Genomic DNA, 22670 nt, shown 5'->3' with positions numbered 1-22670 from the left:
AGCTATGTCAGAGTTTGTTCTAGTTGCATCACTCCAGTGTAAAACTGATTTCCATTTAATACTTTTCTCAAAATTAAGATATTTCTGGAAGTCTCTACACATAGTATACTCTGGTTCAAAAGGAGGAGCTGGAGCAGCTTTGTATTAGTTAGCAAATTAAAGCTGTAGGCTCACAAGTTCATCTTGAATACAGATTGAAAGTAAGGGAGCTCGTTATTGAAGCTGTATTATTAAACACTTAGGTATGTAAACAGCATTCCAATGTGGCCTTCAAACGTGTAATACATATGTCATTTTCTGTTTGGTCTCAGGCTGGGAACCATTTATTGAGCCGTGGCCATGCTCAGTTTCCTGGCAACAGCATGCTTCAAGCCGCCTCCACCCTTCCCGACTGAAGCTGGAAATTAAGGCTAAACACCGTTTGGATATAAACATTACCTCTGTTTTCATAGGTATCTAGGAATATTCCCTGAGAGCATCGCTATATGGTCTTAATTTGCACTTTCCTAAAATGATAGGTATTTCTAATTGAATCTTTCTGGTGTCCCATAGATAGAGAGAAGGAGACTTGGCACAAGTCCCTAGGTACTTCAGATGGTATTGTACACAGGTGTACATTTAGGCAGCCTGCATTTTATCAGATACTGTGAAAGTGTAAAGACATGAGCTACATATTTTAGAGGTTAGTAGGAATTCTTTCTTTGGTCATATGAATTCTATCAAATTCATATGTTACTTGAAATTTATCTTTAATCAGAAACAGGCTTTCATCTAAAGCTTTCCATGCTTTACACTACTTAAAAATACTTTGGTAAGCTCATCAATTTTCAGTACATTGACAGACATAGTGGGGAGCTGCTTATTTCAATTCTGCATTCTCTGAAAACTGGAGTTGCCAGTTCCCACCTCAGGAAATCAAAATATTTTGTTCATCATTAACTCAAACTTCATGGAAGTTTCTGTGTTGTGAGGCTATGATTGTGTATGTTACCCAGAAATATTATTGCTTATTCTGCATACAAATCTGTGTAGTTTGATGGTCATAATTACAAATGTAAAAGGCTGAGCAGGCAGATGAAACAGAATAGCCTTCCTTGTTCCTTGAATACTCACTTGTTTCGCCAGCAAGGTCTGTGGGGTTGTCAGAAAGAAGGAACGAGGTGGGAGGAAAAGTTGTCAATCAGTGATTCCTAAGAATTCCCATGTTGCTTTTTTACTACTAGTTAGTAGGCTAATTTATGAATAATAGTGTGTCAGAGCACTTTGTTGGTGTCTGCATATTTATGCAGGAATAGGCATGTACATCTTAAAAAGAAAAGGGGGAAAAAATAGAGACAGCTTCTGACACAAAAACATCAAGCTTAATTGCCTCCTCAGAGGGACCTCTTATGTTGCCAGTGGAGTATCTTGAGACAATAGAATTCCACTGGAAGTTTGAAGAAGGGGGGGATGGAATAAAAATTAAAACATTAGAAAAGCACATGGGAGAAGCAGTGGAATTCCTTTAAGATTGCTGTTAAAGTGGACCAGCTTCAGCTTTATGAATTTAACATACTTTTCAGCTACTTTACTCAAGGCCACCTTGCAGTTACTTACTTTGTATGTTTATATTTCTCTAGAACAGTACACAAGTACCAAACAGTCATGGATGGAAGATTACTGTAAACAGGACAAAGAAGTAAATGTAATCAGTTCAGAAGATGGGATGGGCTCTTCAGTGGATTCACCATGTTTTGGGCAGAGTATGATACTCATTAATCACACTTTGTTTGAAACAATCCTGACATGCACGGTCATTTGTCTAATGTATTACAAACATAAGTATTTGGTCTTCATAGTATAAAATGAATTATTAGAAGTATCTGGCAGCAAAGACGATCTATATTTTCTGTTCAGCTGTGTTCCATTCTTTAATAACAAAACCTGCTAGTTCTGCTTCCCTTTTTTAATCACCTTTTTTTAATTCCCTTTTTTAATCCCTTTCTCAGTTAATGAGTGACTATCCTGTTTTTTTTTATTAAAAAAAAAGTCCTGAGTGTGTACAGTTGAGAGATGTTTTTTTTACATGATACAGGACAAACTTTCACCATCCTTCCCAGCCAAACAGATGTTTGCTTCTAACATGATTAAAATATAAATGAAAATGCATGTCTGAGGCTATCATAAAGATGAAAATAACCCAATTAACAGCTTTCTAAGGAAGAGCACATGATATGTGGAAGCCCTTTTCAAGTTCTTTTCTCTCAGTGTTAATTCTGGAAGAAGTTTTAGAAACTCAAATGCCAATCTAGTGGAAGCGAATGGATAGACTCATACACTGATTAAATGATGCTGACTGTGCCTATCTTCCTGATGCATGATGGGGAAGAGATTACCTGCATTTGTGTGTTTTTTCTTACCTCCTAACTTTGTCTTTCCTGTCTGCCAGGCCTTCCTCTTGTCTACCTTAGAACTAGGAGTACAGCCAGTTTGACTAATCTAGAGCATCAAATCTATGCTAGAGGTACTGTATAGCACAGAGAGATTAAAAGCTTTTTTTCTTTGAAAACTCTTGGACAGTAAATACTGTGTTGTATGAGTAACTCGCCAGTAGACTGGCCTCTATATTTTAAAAGAACAAAAAAACAAAAGGTAACTGTTTTTCAGCTACTTAACTTAGCATTTCATCCTGTGTATCACTTTACAGTCTTCTCAGGGCCCTTCAGGAAAGAAGGGAGAAGTATGGGAACTGCGTATGGGAAGACTGCCTTTTGGGGAAGGTTATATGGATTATTGATTACTCAATGTCCATTTTTTAGTGAGACAGAATAATGAGATTGAAACCAGCTTAATACAATCACAGTATTTAAATTTTATATTCTAAATATATCTAACAGTCTGTTTATTATACATTTGCTTGAATGAGCATGTGTGCTTAGATACTTAAAACTTTAGGATGGCTTCAGTAGGAACCTAATCTGTTTTCAGTGAGCCTTAGGAAGTAGAACATTCCTCATAAATGACCTTTTAATTTGTTTGTTTTATATTTGACACTGCTAGCTTCAGGGAAAGCCATCCAGTTTAAAGACCATTATTATTATTATTATTACTATTTTTTAAAATCTGTGGCATTGTGGAAGACAAAACAGCATATTTGATAAATAAGTTCACGTTGTACAAAAGTGGATAAATGGAATAAATGGGAGAGAAAACTTTATGTTAATCTGTGGCAAAATTTAGACTGCCCCTTCCAAATATTTGTCTCTTGAGTGCTTGCAGTTTGTCGATGTGTAAGCCAAAAACCAAACAACAGTGCCATCATTCCCTCCCACCCCCACCCCACCGCCCCCCCAAAAAATCACCACAAAACAAAACCACATGCATACACACAAACACATTATAATGTGAAATGATAGAAAGATTTATTTTTCTGAGGTGTTTTTCGGTAAGATTTTTCTGTGGGGAAAAATATTTGTTACTTGCTTTTAGTGAGTGTTGCAGCTCAGGGAAATGACTAAATGAATTATGAAAAAAATCCTTTTGATTATAACTACTTTTTTTTCAGGCAGTAGTAACAAGATACAAATTTTATGTTCTGTTCTCTTTCAAAAATCAAGCCACAGTCCACAAAATTATTTTTTTAAATGTCTCAAAAAAAGAAAAAAATAGCCAAGTAATTAAATACCTGAGTAGAAGTTCAGATGGCTTCTGGTCTGTGATTTTGTAGAACCTGAGCTAGCCAGAAAATTGTATTAAATCAAGCTCTACACCAAAAAGATTTTCGGTTTTAGTTTGCATTTGGCAAAAAATGGAGTTTCCATTTTAAAGAAATCAGTGTTTGTAGCATTAACTGTAAAAAAATTCTCAGATTCAGAGAGATCAGATTCATGGCTCCAATGTAGGGAATACAGTCATTCGTTGTCATTCGTTTGGAAGAAAGTTGTATGTGATCATCAGTAATGCCTTCAAAAACTTACCTACCCTCTTCTGTTCCCCCTTCTTGCCATTGTAAACTTGTGCTTAAGTTATTCTTGTTTAGATGCATGCTGCCTTGGGAAGAGTTGGTCTAAGAGCATGGCGTGCTTGAACTTGATATCAGTCCTCCTTTGGAGTGAATGCAGATAAGCTCTGTGAAACATTTAATTTCTGTCTTTGACCAGCTGATTTAATGTCTGCCTGCTTTCAACTTTTCACGTACAGAAAGATGTATGCATTTAGAGAGCAGCCATTTATTTTCATTTCTAAGTAGTTACTGGGATTTGGCAGGTTTTGTTGGTTTTTTCTTTTTTTTTTTAACTGTCCGAACACAGTATTTTCACAGACATGACGTACTACGGTATGGAAGATGTGCTTGTTAGTAATGCATACTTGAAAAAAGCTAAACTTATTACTTAAGTATTAGTGAATATGGTTTTAATATTTTCAGTCTTTGAATGCACGTGAAAAGTTACTTGTTATGATGAGGGTTTTAGTTGAGTTGTCTGCATGTTAGTTTTCAGAGATACTTTATAAAGCTTGATATGAAGAAACAAAAGAACAAGTAGATTAAGCTCAATTCCTGTTATGTTTTTTATTGTTTTTTTTATATAATTGACTAAGGAAAACAATTAATGTAGGGGAAGATTTTCTGTACTGTTTCTGTAGTAGCTAATACAATTTTAAATGGTTTTTAGTAATCTGTTTCCTAGATTGCTTTTCCGGAGTTCATGTGGATTGTGGTTCTCCAGCCATTGTGTCTCATCCTGTATCAGCATCTGTTGAATATTTCTCTCATAAATATTTAGACAAATCTGTGTTCTGTTTTATAGCTGAGGTGAAGACCCCAAAACGTAGACAGCCATTTGTCCCATTTGCTCTGAGAAATCATACTGGATGCACTCTGTGGTTTGCTACCCTAACTACAACACCTACCCGGTAAGAAGCTGTTGTGGGGTCAGTTCGACAATACTTGTCTGGCTTCTCTGGGATGTGAGCCAAACGCTGTTGTCTTCAATTGTCTTGTTTTCTTGCAGGGAATCATAGACAACTCCCAGTCTGTCTTAGTTAAGAGCGTTTTCTTTAACAGTGAGGTGGTATTACTATTAAAAAATAATAATAATAATAATTTTTTCATGAGACCTGAGAGAATATGGAGAACAGTCAGGTATACATTCATTATGCGTATGTGCTTACTGCAGGAATTTTGTGGGCTGAGGCAGACTAAAAATGACCTGTTACTTGAAGCCGTCATTTTGTCAGTTTATAAGATGGTGTGATTCTCTTTACAGGGCTGCATTGTCTCACAGTGGGAGTCCAGGTGTTGTTCCTGAGGAAAATGGGACGTTACTGGATGATGCCCATAATGTCAGTGAGTGGCAAGAAGTTATCACGGGGGAAGAAATTCCATTTGAATTTGAAGCCAGAGGGAAACTTAGACACAGGTGAAGGAACCAGGCTGTGAGATGCATTTTGACACACTCATATATGGAGCTCATGGGATCATAGTTCTGAGGACACTAGCAGATAAAAAAAAAATAATTATTATTATTTACTAATTTACCTTGCAGCGTTTTGTTTTTAAATATTTAAAACTCACGTATAGTGTGAAACTATCAGTGGTTTAGCGAGCAGCTTATATTGTGATAGGTGGAAGCTGTTCCTAGATATGAGTTGAGGTTAGATCATTAAAAGGTTTTAGAAAGACTTAGGGCCTTCAATTGCAAATCATATGTCCTGTATTCTAACAGTCTGTGGTTGGGGCAGGGGGAGTACTGGCTGTTGAGCATAAGCGTTAACAGTGTTAAGAACTAGAAGAACTAATAAATCTTTAGCATGCTTTTTTGTTTACTTGTATGACTTAGTTGTATTTATTTCTCTATGCTCATCAGGGAGTGGAGCAATTGAACAGACAGAACGTCAGGTGTGTCTTTGTCCACGAAATGAACAAACTTGAGATTTTTTTAAATGGCTAGTTAGTGAGATTCTTTTCTCATAATCCAGAGAATGTATTTTATATGAACTGTTTGGTATTTGCAATGTAAGATAAATATTTAATAGTAATGTAACGTAATCTAAACTGGTAGGCACACACATGACCTGAGAATTCATCAGTTGCAAGTGAGAGTAAATGGCTGGGAAGAAGTCAGTCCAGTGTCTGTAGACAAGGTTGGAACCTTTTTCCGATATGCTGCACCAGACAAGAACTCATCTTCTTCTACTGTAAGTTCTGATGCTGAGTGTAAATCTTCACAGGATATGTAACTTAAGATTAATGATGTCTGCCAAGATTTCGGTCTTAAAGCGATTGCTATATGAGGTTGTCCTCTTTCAAGTTAGCTTGGACTGGGAGAGTTTGAAAGTGCTGACTGGCTGTTTTATGCACAACAGAAACACAGAGTAGCCATCGGTTTAATCTGTGCTTAGCAGTCAGAACTTCTAATGACAGAACTAATATGTTAGTGGCAGCGTCAGGGTCTCGTGGAGATTGAGCTTTAAATCACCACAGCATTTCAGCAACTATTTTATTTCATTTATTGCAGCGATGTTTTTTCTGTGGTTAATTTCCTTAAAATAAACAACATTGGCAATTTCCTGTAAGTCTAGAGGTTGTTGAAATATGTGGCTGCTTAGACAAAATATACTTGTCATGAAGGAAAAATACGATTGTGATAACCAGCAGGATAGCAGTTGTGGTTGAGGCTCAATGATAAAAATGATCTTACTGGGTTTTGAAGTTACGTTTAAAGACTAGCTATTGAAGGTTGTTGAACAATGCAGAAATAGTAAGTGGTCTTTTTGACATAAAACAGGATTAGAATTTACTACTAACCACAACTAATAATAAGAGCGACTAGTCTCTTGTTTGAATAATTTCTGATGATTTCATACTCGGGTGTAAAAAGCATCATCTTTATATGCAACTTGGTTCGTGAAGGAAAAGAATGCAAATTAACAAGAATTGCTTTTCAGGAATATCTGTGGATTATTTTTTTTCCAGTGAACACTTGTCCTTCAACTTCCTTTATTTTTAAAGCAGTATTACAATTGGACTTTGCTAATATAGTTCTGATTTGTTTTCAAAATTGTATTGAAGATCAGAAAGACTAAATGAAGAATGTTTTCAGTTTATTGTTCTATAATAATCTGTAGTACAACTGTCAGTAATAGCTTAAAGTGAACACGTACCTTTCCTGTTTACTTTTCTCCCAGGTTGGAAGCCCAATAAATAGAACAAATATAATACATCCACAAGTTTATGTGAGTATATATTTTCACTTTTTGAAAGCTTCTTAAATAAGACTAGTGTAATTCTACAAGTGAACTGTTTTATTTTTTTTTCCACACTTGTAGAACCTTTTTGGTAAGAAACAAAAGTAAAGCAAATAAAAAGATTTTCCAAATCAGAGCAATTATTTTCATGTCATTTAACATTCATCACTACTGTAAATGATTATTTAAAGACTGGATCTTAACGTCCAGTACGTGAATTCCAGCATGTGAGAACATATAAAATGTGGCTTTCAGGATCCAAGTGGCAATGCCTCTTAGACAGGCAGCTCAGAGCAAAGAAGACATGAATGTTTTAAGTATACTCCACCTTTGTTTTGAATTTTGACATATAGGAATGATGAGTCACCAGTAATTAATGAAACACGTTAAACTATATATTAATTTACTTTCTTGAATGGAATACAAACTGAATGATACCTTAGTAACTAAGTATTATCTGCTCTTCAGCTGTGACAAGATTCCTCAAATACAGGATTTTACAGTCTGAGTAAACACTGGTGCTAGGCTTATGTCCACATAATAAAACTCTTACTTTTGAAGTACTGAAACAACGCAGCCAATCATCTACCTTCTTAAGAAATTTGGGATGATATAATTAGGGTGATATAATTCTTCTTTTTTTAAGCACGCTGAAATGAGTGCAGTTTTAAGTCTCTACTACGTAGTTAATTTCTATAAAGATCATATTTTGTGGTTCCAAAATTTGCTATGCCATTTTAGAAAATGGAGAATTAAAATATGCTCTGGTGCATAAACATTGTGATCTAAATAACAGTAGCAGAAGAGGTAAAGTAAGTATGTCACTTTTGAGACTGCTGAAATACGTACCACTATACTACTTTATCTTGTCAAAACCTGAAGTAATATGAACCCAAAATCAATATGCATAAGTAGTAGGATCATAAACCATACTGATGCTAAAACCCTGACTGCCTAAACGCAAAAGCTGCGTTGTGAAAACTCACTGATGTGTGTAATCAAGCTGTAGTGAAATGTCGTCTTCACAGAGTTTATTGAACACATTAATGCATAAATTTGAAGGTATATAATCTACTCTTCCTGTTATTGTCGGCAGAGAGAAAAATCTTTGAGTAATTGTAAAGTTCTTCTTATTCCACCTGAATAAGGCTTGGAATTCAAACTTCAGGAATTTATAAAATAATGTAATTGTGATATTGTGTATAAAGTGTGCTTTCAGAATCTACACCATTCTTACTAGAGCTTGTATCATTTTGGAAAAGATACGGGGTTACTAGTGTTTAGAAATGCTTCTTGATCACTTTACTGTGTTTTGGCAAGTAAGAACAGGATTATAAACAATAATTTTGAAAGTGTATACATCTTGGTTGCTCTCAGTTCACAAGTTTTCATTCCAGCAATTACAGCTTCAAAATTGATAGGTCCCTCTATTAGATAGAATTGTTACCTGAGCTTTTTATTGCTTTTATCTGTCTTCCAGTTTTCTTCATTGCCTCCAGTTCGTGTGGTATTTGAAGTAACCATGGAAGGTAGCGCTCGGAAAGTGATAACGGTGCGTTCAGCCTTGATTGTGAAGAACAAGCTGGAAACACCAATGGAACTAAGACTAGATAGTCCTTCTGCTCCTGACAGTAAGTGTTGTATGTTCCTTCCGTACTATATAAAATCTTTAGTTTTGAAGAAAATTCATTGCTGCTTCTAATGGTTAACAACAAAGTAGAACTCCCTGTATGGGGAATGGGTAATGTTAAGAAGATAGTGATCAGCAAGGTAAGCTAGAGAACCTAGAGTAGGATTTTTCCTTATTGCTCAAGCAAACAGATAAAGCTGAGACTCCATTAAGATGAATTTGTATATCCTGTATGTAGTATGTTTTATCTTCTGGCAGTAGTCTAGGTTTCAGGTGTTAGCATGCAAAGGTGCAGTCTAGAAATACAGTGACATGCTGACAACATGCCCAAAACATAATGAATGTGTTCTTTTTGGAATACGCATTTTCACTGAAGCATCCAAGGAGAAAGAATTTGAGCTTCAGCAACTTTTTAGTCCGTTCCAAGTTTTAGATTTACATGCCTAAATTTGTCTGCTGCCAGATTAATAGGGCTTAAAGCAATGGACTGATATTTGGAATGTACATAAAGTAGCTAGTGTTTAATTTTAAAATGTAACTCGTTGCTTTGAAAATAGATTGAGACTTACTATTTGAAAATGTTACGATTTTCAGTAAAGGGGCCAGTTCTGATATGTGTATTTTCTTTTCTGTTTGGTTGCAGAACCTGTAGTTCTTCCAGCGGTTATGCCAGGAGATTCCTTTGCTATTCCACTCCATCTCACATCTTGGCGCTTACAAGCCAGGCCAAAAGGACTGGGAGTCTTTTTCTGTAAGGCTCCAATTCATTGGACTAATGTTCAGAAGACAGCAGAAGTATGTAGCAGCAAGCGAGAGTGTCATTCAATGGAGTCTGAAAATAGCCGATTTTTCAGGTAATTTACAACCCAATTGTTTTTCTGTAAACTGTAATCCTCTTCTGATAAATGAAATACCATGAAAGTAAACAATAGGAAAGAAAGTATGTAGAGATAAATGCTTCTGCAGTATAATGGGATGTTTTCCTTGGTCACTTGAATAATCAGAAGCATTGAATGCATAACTACTGTATTTCTGTAGGGCTCCTTGAAGCCCCTCTGACAGTACCTGTTAGCAAATGTCTGAGAATACAAAGTAAGCACACTATTAATATGTATTGTAAAAGAGGAATTGCTAGGAAATAGAGTATAGACTTTTTATCCAAACGCAAGTTTCAGCTATTCCATTGAGTTTGTTAACTTCTTCTCACATACTTTTGTGTCTTCACAGGTTTTGTGTGGCGATAAAGAAAGAAAATTACCCCGATTACATGCCCTCCCACATATTTTCTGACAGTGCTAAACAGATTTTCAGGCAGCCTGGGCATACTATTTATCTCTTGCCAACTGTGGTAATCTGTAACTTGCTGCCTTGTGAACTTGAGTTTTATGTTAAAGGGATGCCAATTAATGGGACACTTAAACCTGGCAAGGAGGCAGCATTGCACACAGCTGATACATCTCAGAACATTGAGCTTGGTAAGGCAATTTATAAGATGCTACTTTCTAATCTTCCTAGAGGGGCACCTCAAAAATAACTTATTTCCTTTTACAAGGAAAAATGGTAAAATATTGGGAAAATAATAGTAACAACAACAAAAAATTGAAAACATGTATATGATGATTTCATTGGGTCGCAGTACTTCTTACAGTTAATAACCAAGTGCACACATCCAAATAATAAAAAGTTAATATTCCAGTCGTTCCCCTAGATCTGTCAGCAGTCTTGCTCTGTTTCTGATTTGGCTCTTTACTGATAGTGGAAACAGTGGAAACTGGAGAGAACAGTGATAAAGGTGGGAATGAATCAAATAACTCCCCAATGTTATGAGTGTTTTTGCTGTTTTCAGTCTGACGGAGAACACATGCATTTTCAACACTGGCTGGACTTCTGATGCTTAAGGCAATAATTAGCCATAAGCAGAATTCTTTTATAAAAAAAAATTCTGCTTGTGACTTAAATTTAAGTGTTTATTAATGAGGCTAGAGATTAATACACTGAGTAGTTTTAAAAGTTAACGTGGCTAACCTCTATGAAATATTTAGAAAGACCAAAAAATATGAAAGACTAAATTGTATACTTACCAGAACCTAATGTTTGTCCTTTTTTTGTTGGTTTGTTTTGTTGTTTTTTTTATTTTTTCTAGGGGTATTGCTAGAAAACTTTCCAATCTGTAAAGAGCTATTGATTCCTCCCGGGACACAAAACTATATGGTGCGGATGCGATTGTATGATGTCAACAAACGGCTGCTAAATTTGACCATAAGGATTGTATGTCTTGCTGAAGGTTCTCTAAAAATATTCATTTCAGCACCATATTGGTTAATCAATAAAACAGGTAAATTTACAGTGTTTTGTTCCATAACTATAATGGTGGAACTTGGAAGATTTCATGCAGAGTTTTTATTTTCTTTCTAGATAAACAGAGCTTTTTAAACACCACTTAATCTTTCCTGCAACTTTAATTCATTTTTTTTTTCAGTGCCAGCACCTCTTGTGTTGTGATTTGCAAATTACTTACATGTTTTCATTGCTATATTGCAGATTTTTAAACGTGAGCTATGTAATAGACTTGATGTAACTGTAAATAAATCAGCATAGATTAGACTCCTGTTAAAATTCTGGCTTTCAATGACTGAAATGCCTTCTGTAAGCAACAGGTCTTGAACAATAAATTGCAGTTACACTGTGTTAATGTCCATTGGCATTATCAGAGCTACAGGAGTTCTTTTTTTGCTTGCAGCAGACTCCATGGCTCTCAGCTATAATAGGTTTAGCCCTTAAGCAGGTTAGACATAGAATGAGAAAGATCACATGCAGACTAATGGCTAACATTCCAACAGAAGTATTTTAGGTTGTTCTTTAATTTGAAGTAGTTTTTACCATTCAAATCTTAAATTTGTGCAAAGGTTGAGTATAACTTGACAGGGGTTTTTTGTGTTTTCTTAAAGGCTTACCACTTATCTTCAGACAAGATAATGCAAAAACAGATGCTGCAGGTCAGTTTGAAGAGCATGAACTTGCTAGAAGTCTCAGCCCGCTTCTGTTCTGTTACGCTGATAAAGAACAGCCAAGCTTGTAAGTAATACTGAGAGAAGAGTAGAGGGGAGGAACCTTAGAAAGTATGAAAGTAATCAGCAGAGAATTGGCTGCTGGTATATTAGTATAAATATAATTTAGGAAAAACCTTTCTTAAGATGACCTGTTACTTAGTTACTCAATACTGAAATAAGCATACCGAATCTTTCAGCGTTTCCTGCTGAAAACTCCTTAGATGGTTTTATTTTGTGTGTACTCATGCTTCTTTTCCAAGGAAACCAAAAACCTGTTTGAAGAGAATTACCAAGTTGTGTGAATATCTGTTATCTCTAAAAACAATAACAAAATGGAAAAAAAAAATCTAAACTCTGAATGTTAATAGAGTTGTAGCAGTCACTTAGTTGGAAGTCCACGTACAATAGCCTTATATGTGACACAGTCACTGAATCTTCACCCATCTATTAAAAAAGCTTAGAACATCCAAAGAAAAATATGATCGAAATGCAGAATGAATTACTAAAAAGATTTATCATGGCTTCTGATACTGTTATATTAAAACAGAGATGTTATTTTTGTATCTGGGTACACGTTTGATGATCAGCATTGTGTTGATATCTGATCCTTCATTTAAATGAGAAAATGTTTGTGTTTTCTTCTTACCCTTAGTTGTACAATGCGAATTGGAAAAGGGATCCATCCTGAAGGTATGCCTGGCTGGTGCCAGGGTTTCTCCTTGGATGGTGGTAGTGGTGTCAGAGCCCTTAAAGTGATCCAACATGGAAACCGACCAGGCCTCATTTACAACATTGGTATGTGTTTATGGGAACATTGGAGAAATACTGTGGAACTTGCTAGGACATGTTGTCAGTGACACCAGAAACAGAAAAACTGCAGAAGGGAAACTTACATTGCTAAAGATTTCTGACGGTTCAGAGGAAAAGTATTAGACAAAAGATAGTATTCAAAATACAGATGTAACAGTTCTTAGAATTTTGTTAGTTTAAAAATCAGTTTTCAGTTATTGTTGCATTTCATCTTTGAGTATTAATAACTGTATTTATGGACTGTTCTTTCAGTTTTTGTGTCTTCTTCCATATGCTACTTTTAAGTACATTACTTACTTTTAAGTAAGTACTTTTTTAAGTGCATTACTTACTTCTAAGTACATTAATTACACTTAATTACTGTCTCTGATTATTTTGAGTGTCTACATACTGCAAAAGTATAAAAAGATTTGAAGGATAATCTTTTTTTTTCTTGTAAATAATAGCTTTGTTTTTAATTTGTTTCTGTTCCAAGGTATTGATGTGAAAAAAGGCAGAGGTCGTTATATTGATACATGCATGGTAATATTTGCACCCCGTTACCTGCTAGATAATAAATCAACCTATAAGCTTGCCTTTGTTCAGCGGGAATTTGCCAGAGGCCAGGTAAGATGGTTCATTTATATTACTACAATACACGTAGTTAGTCACAGCATCTTCTAACCAGAAAGAATGCAAACATTGTACTTGAAAGTATTGTTGGCTGGTTATGACAATCTTTATTATTATTCTAATTATGATCATTTGCCTAACAGAGTAATTGCTGTGCTAATATTTAAAAGGTTTATAGATTAATATTGTATTTTTAACACCTATAGGATATTTGTTTACCAATTTCTATTACTAGGGAACATCCAATCCTGATGGCTATCTCTCCACACTTCCTGGTTCCAGCGTTGTGTTCCACTGGCCACGTAACGATTATGATCAACTCTTATGTGTGAGATTAATGGATGTCCCAAACTGCATTTGGTCTGGAGGATTTGAGGTCAACAAAAATAACTCATTCCATATTAATATGAGGTAGTTTATTATACAGAAATCTTCTGTAACATGCTTCCGTTTTTTAATAGAAGCAGCTGTTTAACACTTACAACTGCAGTAAAACACATCAGAAACCTGCCTCTCATACACTTGTTCTTTCTTGTTCAGGGACACCCTGGGAAAATGCTACTTCTTAAGAGTAGAAATTACTCTTCAAGGAGCCACATATCGCATTGCATTCAGTGACACAGATCAGTTACCACCACCTTTTCGCATAGACAATTTTTCCAAGGTAAGGGAGCAAAAAGTCATGATTCTGTTTTCTTTCACTAAAATGTAGATCTTCCTTGCTTATATTTTGTTTTAGACACCTGACTTACTTGGTGTTTAAAATGAGAGGCATTACTGAGCTGAAAATAACAAATGTGAGAGATGAAGCAGCAAGTTCCATGTCAGTAATTATAAAAAATCAGAGAATTTTCTTTGCTTATTTTGCAGTAACTTACAAACTGCCTGGTGATCAGAGCAGGAGATAGAGCTCTTAATACTTACTGGTTGTTATTACGGATTTTGCTACTGAATTGCTAAATAAAACTACGCAAGTCTCCTAACTTTGATTAGGAAGGTTTGAGATGCTACCATGGGACTAATGACATTTTGAACCAAAGATGATGGGTAAAAGCAATGATGATGTTTCTAGTCCCTTTGGGATTACCTTTGAGATCCAAATGGAAGAATGGGGGGAAGGAAGCGAGCTGAACATGTTTCAATGACCAACTCCTGAAAAATGAGTAAATGATAGTAAATAATGTGACTGATTAAGAATTTGTGTGAAACTAAATCCTCTTTCATAACTGTTACAGGTCCCAATTGTTTTTAATCAGCATGGTGTTGTCGAGCCAAGACTATACACTGAAGTGAAGCCTATGACCTCTCTAGATTATGCCTGGGATGAGCCTGTTCTACCACCTTTTATAATGCTGACAGTTAAAGGGGCTGGCTCCTCAGAAATCGTCTGTAGCATGAATGACTTCCAAGATAGCAAACAGCTTTATTATGAAAACTTCATTTATATTGCTGCTGCGTACACTTTCTCAGGGTAATTCTTTATATATTACATTAAAATATTTTGCATGTTTATGGTGTTGTAAGTTTTTACTCTCTTAATGGTCGTCATTTTACACCTTTTGAAAGTATTTCAAATTCAACTAAACTTTTGTTGACCATCTAGCTAGCAGAAGAAATTCAGAAGTTAAAAATTCAGAAGTTGAGTCTGGCAGAGTCAGTAAACTGTGTATCTTATGTTATTTGGTTGTGATAACTTAGCTCTGTAGGTGCAACTTGTCAATGTTTATTTTCTCACATTCTGAGGAAGATTTAGCATGTGGCATCTACTGTCAGCCCACTGTCTGATCTTAAAAGAGCAAGGATGTTTAATGTCATATTCAGGAACTTGATTTCATTTGGTGTATTAAGAACACTTCACTACAAGATGTACATGTTATGACATGCTTGTGATATTTCTGATTGCACTTTATGTGCTGTTAAAAACAGCTATGGGAGGATGTAGCATATTTTATTGATTTTTCCCAGTATAAGTAGGAAATTTTGTTTGGAATTCGTCTGATCTCTCTGTGAAGCTGCTAGTTGTAGTGAGAAATGAAAACTTCTCTTAAGAGTGCAGTCAAATTGACAGCTTATGCCGGTAATTTCAAAATTAACAAGAGGGAACAAAACAATATAAATGATTGTCTGGCTGTAGTGCAATTGTGAGCTTTCTTGGTTTGTTTTTGATACAGATCTAATTTAATCTAAAGAAGCAGCAGCTACTCCGACTAAACATGATGAAATTTTCTTGGTGTTCTAGTTTACAGGAGGCAAGCGTAAGGCCAGTTGCTTCAAACAGGGATGCTGCATATGCAGAGCTTGTCCTTGATGTTTCTCCAAAGACGCAGCGAGTTATACTGAAAAAGAAGGTACCAAGACACATTTGATTTTTTTAAAATGCTGTTGCTGTGTGATGAAGTAAAATCAGGTGCTGGCAGAAGGAAAAAAGAAAAAAAAATCATGGTAACTTTTTAGGATGAAAATAGTTATAAATTTATAGCACTTGATAGCAAAATAGAACAGTAATATTTGGTCTGTACTGCTGTGTTCATTTGAATCTTGATTATTTTTTTTTTTAATGCAACAGGAGCCAGGAAAGCGATCCCAGCTTTGGAGAATGACTGGCACAGGAATGCTTTGCCATGAAGGTTCATCAGTTCCTCATAACCCCCATAAACCTTCTCCTAGGTCTGCGGAGTCTTGTATGATTTTAGATATTGCAGGTCTGGCAGCTGTCACAGATAACAGGTATTGGAAATACAATTTCTAATGAAACTGATGTAGATACTAACTATGTCTTTGCTTTTACATGATGTTCTCTGAATAAGAAAATAAATGATTCTGAAGGCTTTTGTAAGAGCTAGACTTTTATCTGTCCTCAGGAACAGCTTTTGCGACTTTGGTGTATTTTTAAAAGCATAATTAATGTCTTTTCAGCTGCAAATTGTTAAAACAGCACTTTAGAATTGAGATTAGGGAAGCGAGCTTGAACAAAAGCACAGGACTGAAACTGGGAAATTGGAATCATCTAAGTCTTGGTTGGCATGCTTTTGTTGTAGGTACGAGCCACTGATGCTGAGAAAGCCTGATCGACGGCGCAGTACCACCCAGACATGGAGCTTTTGTGATGGAAAGTTGACCTGTGGTATTCATGGACTTGTTGTCCAGGTCAGTACTGCTCATACTCGAACTTGTTTTGACTGTTGCTGATGTAGATGATAGGAATTTGATCTTAGTGTTGCAGAGAAGAAAAGCTTTGAACCCAAGGTTCAGGATGTCAGTGAGACCAGACTTACATAAATAGCTTACATGTTTTAAATTGATGTTTGAAAGTTCTTACCAATTACAAATAAATAACTGTCTTGCATCATTAACTTGAAAGTAAAGCATTAGAGAATTAATAGTGTGTGATAGTTGAAAATAATCAGTATGATGATAAATAGGGTCTTTATGTTCTCGTACATACCAAATTTGAAAATGCTGCTGAGTGTCAACTAATATCACTGGTGAAAGTCAGATTTGTGTGTACCCAGCATTTCTCAGAATCATGGCTCTAATATTTCAATAACAAGAATTAAAAAAAAAAAAAAAGTTCGAACTGTTTGCTCTTTTGTCATGTTCCAGGAAATGCTGACTTTCAGAAAATTAACATTGGCAAACTACTTGATAATTCTGCCTGCTGATGTCGATTTGTAGGCACAGAAACCTGGATTGCTTTTATGAATTCTAGTACTAAATGTTAAAAGAATTTTGATGCTCATACTTTTAGTTATTTCTGCCATATTTATCCATCATTTACAAGCAAGTGGAATACATGATCCTGCATATTGTTGAAACAGCAAAATATACTTGTGATAAAATATATTATTTCTAGTGTTTTATTATGAAAAATAAATTATTTGCAAGCTACAGCAATGGAAATCAAACTCAATTCAGAGGAAAAAGTGCTTTCATAGTAAATATGTTAGCTCTGTGATGAAAGTGTGTCTTATGTGAACAATGAATCTGGAATGGATCTGTAAAGTACAGGATGTTAGAAATACCACTTTGAAAGTTCTGTGGATAGGACATATACGTTCTATTTAGCTTCTTTTTTTTGTTTCTAAATTCCTTATGACTTGTTTGTTTATTTTTCCAAAACATATGGTTCAGATACTTTTTCATTTTAAAACAAACCAGCAATGACTGAAAAGCAGCATCTCAGACATTTTGCTCACTTTCTCTGAAGGAATATAGGAAGGATATTAGTATACAGTATATATAGTAATAGTATAGTAAGGATATTAGTAATACAGTGTTTCTTTGCTACTTCTGATGATACGTTTCAATTCTAATACCAAAAACCAGAGATAAATATTGACTTAGGCCCATGACATTGGGTTGATCATTTTGTGATCAAATTACAGTAGCTTAGTAAGTTACTACCTGTCAGTTTGAGGTAAGAGGTAACCAAGAAAGCCCCAAGTTACTGCATTAAACTGTTGACTCAGTAAGGATTTAAATTCCTATCTTACCTGCAGATCCAGAGTTCATCTTTTAGGAACCTTTCTATCATATTGAAAAAATTTTGAGGACTTGCGGTGTTTGATCATTATAGCTTAAGTGTCTGAACATGCAGGGGGAAATACTTAATTATTCATCTTGGCTATTTTTTCTAGCTGCCAAGCTGATAAAAGATGAGTTACTAGCAGACTAACTAGAGTACTTACTTACTCTGAAGAGCAAGAAATGTGTAATTTCCATCACTCCCAGACTACTCAGTCTGGGACTGAGTCTCAGACTACTTTCTTCTCCAATTGTCTGAAGAGGGGGAAGTAAAATACACTTTAATGTATATAAATAGTTATCTGAAGTCCTTACCTATCTTTTTCCTTTTCTTTACTTTTCTTTCTTTCTCCAGGCAAAGGGAGGAGTATCGGGTCTTTACGATGGAGCAGAAGTTGTTCTTGGTCCTGACACTTCTCTTGACCTTTTGGAGCCAGTTCCACCTGAACAGCAGTTCATAAACCAGAAAATGAGGCCTGGGTCGGGAGTACTAGCTGTTAGAGTCATCCCAGATGGGCCAACTCGAGTTCTGCAGGTGAGAGTGAGAGTCCTTCATTAACTGGAATCTAGTTCTGTAATTTACTTGTACTTGAAATACCTTTTTAGGCATTGCATCTCTAAATCTAACAAAATGGTAATTTCGTAATGATGTGGAGGGGGGGAATATCGTAAATAACTACGCTGAAAGTTTTTGTAATTCATTTTTTAAAATATAAAGTAGGATAATATAGCTATTTATGAATAGCAAAGTGATCATAGGGGTAATCTGATGTTTTGGTGTTGTTTTTTTTTTATTAGATAACAGATTTTAACCAACGTAGAAATGATCGTTTATCTGGTGAAGGAGATGAATTGCCAGTTATGGAACAAGATCTACGCAAGTTAAAAAATCCAAATATGGAGCAGGAATTAGAAGTAAGATATTATAACGAGTATCTATTTTATTTCTGTTAGCTTCTCTGGTCTATTTCGAGGGTTGGGTAGTGGGCTTTTTTGGTTTCGGTTGACGGTGGTTGTTGTTCATTTGCCTTTCCCCATGATAAACTCTTGCAACAAACCTGTAGATGTTCCTGCTAAAACACCTCATTCTTAGATACTGGGTTTAGAAATCTAAGCCCTCTTTATTTGAAGACTTAATCATCAAAAGCTGTTCAGCAGCTCTGGAGATAAGTTTAAAAAAAATAACATTTTTGGAGGAGTATGTACATTCAGTACCACAGGTATGTTTTTTTCCTCTTCAAATACTCTTTTCTCAGGTGCTTGTGAGACTGGAAGGTGGAATAGGATTGTCTTTAGTCAACAAAGTCCCTGAAGAACTGATATTTGCAAGCCTCACAAGAATTAATGTCCACTACACACAACTGTCAACGAGTCAGGTGCTAGAGCTCAGTGTGCAAGATGTACAGGTATTTGTCATATTGAAACAAATTTATTTGTTCATGGGTTTCCTGGAATTTTGAAAAGTGTTTAGAGCTCTAAGATTTCAATTCCTGATTATCATAAATGTTTTGATCAGTATCAGTGTCTGTCTTTGATTATCCTCTACTTAATAATAGTTGAGATAATGATGTTTTGTGCTCCACACAGTTTATTTCTGACTATTTCCAACTGTTAGACAAGGTAGAATCTTTCTTTTTTTTTGTGTTAACAGGTCATATTGAAATTTTTCTCTTTACCTTTGTTTTCAATTCAGTCTTTCAAATTCAGAGTTAACAAGTTAAACCAAACACAGTGAAAACCTTTTCTTCACTAAAAAAACCTCTGAATTATTAGAATTCTGTTCCCAATATGCAAAATTTCCGTGAGGTGTGTGTACTCTTGCAGACTACAAAAGATAAACGGGTACTTACGTGTATCAGTCAAACTTTTTATCCAGGAGAAGGCTTACTCGACTGTTGATTTAATATTTTTGGCTGTGTTTTTAAAACACAAACAAGAAAACAGGACAGTGAACATACTGATTTTGCTACAGTTTTTGTTTCGTTTCTTGGTAGCTATAAACGTTTTCATAATGAAGGGTATTTCTGAGTATTCCGGGGGATGATCTTAGTAGTGATCAGCAACCCAGTATATTCAGTAGCTTCCTGACTCAAGGACCACTTGTTTCTGAAAGCTTTTAACTCAGTTAAAGAAACTTGATTTTACTGTTTATTGTCAGCTATTCTGATTTTGTTGTCTATCATATCCACACTGTAGGTGGACAACCAGCTTATTGGCACCACACAGCCTTTCATGCTCTTTCTGACGCCTAGGATGAGTGAAAATGAGCCTGTGGAGACTGGTCCTGCAGTGCAAGTAAATGCAATGAAATTTCCCAGTAAGAATACGATGACTGATATATACAAGGTAAACAACAATCTTTTGTTTGTGCCATGCAAATATCAGTCTGTTTAAATGACCTTACTTGTTGCTAATTTTTACTAGTATCTGAATGAAATCATTCACTGAATTAATGCTGTGTTGTAAAGGACACTATATCCAACTTATCATGTTAATAGTGCTTGAAGCTACAGTACAGTGATGGACAGGATGATTAAAAAAAAAAAATTAGACCACTTCTAGTTCATGTCCATGGCCTAGCTTTTCAAGATAATTATTCTCACTTCAGAATTGGTAGGTACCATTACAACATAATGAACCCAAATATCTGTGCTGTGCGTCTCATGTCTTGTGTACAAGGTGATTACTTCTCTCTGATAAGCTGTCATCTTGCAGCATAAACCCCGTTTTCTGTACTGCAGCTATTAGTGTTGTTTGGAATTTTATTTACCAACTGAAGTATGCATTGTGAGGACAAAATAGGGTTGGTTTATCAAGACCAATTTCGTTACTTGGAATCTTCATACGTATTTTGACACACTTTTGAGTAACAGCTGATTTCAGCTTTGGAATCAGTTAAGCATCAGATTCTCATGTGTTGGTATCGGCTAATGAAGCACAATACCTTCCAAAACAATCTAAAAATCAGAAGTTGTAGGTAACTTCCAGTGAAAAAAAAACACCAAAGACATTTGGAAGGTGAAAATCTCAACACAATTCCATTCCAGTGAAAATATTCTGTGAAGTAAAACACATTGTCCTATTTAATGGCTTGTACAGATAATATTTCTAGTATTAATGCTGTAAACTGAAACTTGTTTATCTTTGCAGCATCTGATGATCACTGCTCGCAAGTTCACAGTTCAAATTGAGGAGAAACTGCTTCTGAAGCTGCTGAGTTTCTTTGGCTATGCTCAGTCTGAATCAGGTATAGTATAAAATTGCAAAGACCGGTTTTACAGTATGCATAGGTATGATCTTTGCATGTAAAGTAAGTTCAAAATGCCTGGCAAACTCTTAACTGCTTGGAAATGTCCACTGAACAGAAAGTTTGAAAGTTAATGTCTCAGTGGCCCTCACAAAGCTGTTTATGTGTATTGTGCTTGTTACAGCATTCAGGCAGTGACCCACGTAAAAGGGCATTGTCCAATATGCAGTGGGTGAGCCATACCTCTGGGGGAAGGAGTTCAATATTCATCATAAGCTCATGTATATAAATTTCTGAAAAGGTTTTAAAAAAAAAAAGTGTTATTAATTTAGCAAGCCACTTAGGAAACTAAGTTTAAATAAAACCTAGGCTAGATATCAGGTATCTGTTCATTTGTTCCTTGGGCAGTCCCTCATTCTCAGCTGAAGGAAGATTTTGGCTGTCTGACCCTACAGTTCTGATACCTATTACCCCTAGCTATAATTATAAAAACAAGTTTTGCTTTCATTCAGTGAAGCAAAATAAAGCTCTTGAATCTTCTCAGCTCATAGATGTTGTTATAATCCTTCTATTGCAGGGCTTTTGTGTACTTTGGAAACTTTCTGAAATGTCTGTTTTGGGGTGGTAATTTAAAGAGTCACTTTTATTACACAGTAAGGGTGTGTAAGAATATATAGTAAAATAAATTCCAAGAAAAAAAACAGTTTAGATACATTTCCATATGCGGGCAAGCCTACAAACAATGCGTAAGAGTGTAATGTCTTGCTAATCCATAGTATGTTCTTAATTGTCTTTAAAAAAGACAAGTATTACCTTTCCCAGTTTCACAGACGGAGGACTTAGACTTAAGCTTTGAAGTGATGAAGAAAATAAATGTCCTGAATTTCACTCTGTTTAGTAGTCTGTCCTTTGGTTCAGTTTATGATACCTTTGCTTTTTTGTTTTTTATTTCCTTACTTACTGTACACACTTGGTAGTTTATCTACTGATGCTGATGATGCCATCCAAGATTCAAACAAAATCTATTTTGTCATTTACATTCAACATACTTAATTGTTCAACCTGAGTTCTTGAGATTTTTGTCATCTTTCTTCGTTCTCCTTGATGCCTCAACACCAAGATGCTCTCAGAGATAGTGTATGAACCTGTTGGTCAGTGTCAGCCAAATTTGACTCAGTCAGTATATAAATCAATCTATTGAGTGTCTTCTGCATAAGTATTTTTTCCATTTGGTAGTGATGATGAAAAACATCAATTGTTTTGTACGTATATTGATAGCAGGCCATATAAGGAAATATAAAGTAGAGAGAGGAAAACATTGTAAGATTGTGACTACTCAGTAGGAAGGAAACATTACATAGTTATGTTTGTATCACCTTGCTTCTATGTAATGACATATATTTGAAGCAAGATTAGAAGCTTAATTCAGACTATGCATTTGGATAACTTATTTTTATCTAACTACAAATAAATTCAGGTTTCAGAAACGCAGGCAGATCTGAAAAAAAAAATCTTGAGCCTAAAAGGTCAAGTTCATGTCATAAGGCATGAATAATTTTGCTGGCTACAC

At 35.4% G+C, this 22670-nt stretch overlaps 1 protein-coding gene across 7 annotated transcripts in view; it reads left to right on the top strand.

Annotated features, from left to right (window-relative positions):
- The window catches only part of VPS13D (vacuolar protein sorting 13 homolog D), a 103214-nt gene that overhangs the window by 38853 nt on the left and 41691 nt on the right, over positions 1-22670 (top strand). For 5 of the 7 annotated variants that reach the window (XM_066982255.1, XM_066982254.1, XM_066982253.1 and 2 more), the window contains 25 exons: positions 312-452; positions 1620-1742; positions 2429-2503; positions 4788-4893; positions 5247-5399; positions 6042-6177; positions 7168-7215; positions 8708-8858; positions 9501-9711; positions 10085-10332; positions 11001-11192; positions 11806-11932; positions 12560-12702; positions 13193-13323; positions 13565-13740; positions 13870-13993; positions 14565-14800; positions 15569-15677; positions 15896-16056; positions 16368-16476; positions 18209-18388; positions 18652-18768; positions 19110-19259; positions 20050-20199; positions 21004-21100. In XM_066982255.1, coding sequence (XP_066838356.1) covers positions 312-452; positions 1620-1742; positions 2429-2503; positions 4788-4893; positions 5247-5399; positions 6042-6177; positions 7168-7215; positions 8708-8858; positions 9501-9711; positions 10085-10332; positions 11001-11192; positions 11806-11932; positions 12560-12702; positions 13193-13323; positions 13565-13740; positions 13870-13993; positions 14565-14800; positions 15569-15677; positions 15896-16056; positions 16368-16476; positions 18209-18388; positions 18652-18768; positions 19110-19259; positions 20050-20199; positions 21004-21100 — 3594 coding nt within the window. The remainder of the gene's footprint in view (positions 1-311; positions 453-1619; positions 1743-2428; positions 2504-4787; positions 4894-5246; positions 5400-6041; positions 6178-7167; positions 7216-8707; positions 8859-9500; positions 9712-10084; positions 10333-11000; positions 11193-11805; positions 11933-12559; positions 12703-13192; positions 13324-13564; positions 13741-13869; positions 13994-14564; positions 14801-15568; positions 15678-15895; positions 16057-16367; positions 16477-18208; positions 18389-18651; positions 18769-19109; positions 19260-20049; positions 20200-21003; positions 21101-22670) is intronic. The other 2 variants (XM_066982257.1, XM_066982256.1) reach the window with 1 other exon arrangement.

This window comes from Anser cygnoides, chromosome 23 (assembly GCF_040182565.1).
Source record: "Anser cygnoides isolate HZ-2024a breed goose chromosome 23, Taihu_goose_T2T_genome, whole genome shotgun sequence".
In the NCBI taxonomy this organism is placed as follows: Eukaryota; Metazoa; Chordata; class Aves; order Anseriformes; family Anatidae; genus Anser; species Anser cygnoides.
The sequence above is the reverse complement of the archived record's forward strand: the minus strand, read 5'-3'. Positions and strand labels throughout refer to the sequence as shown.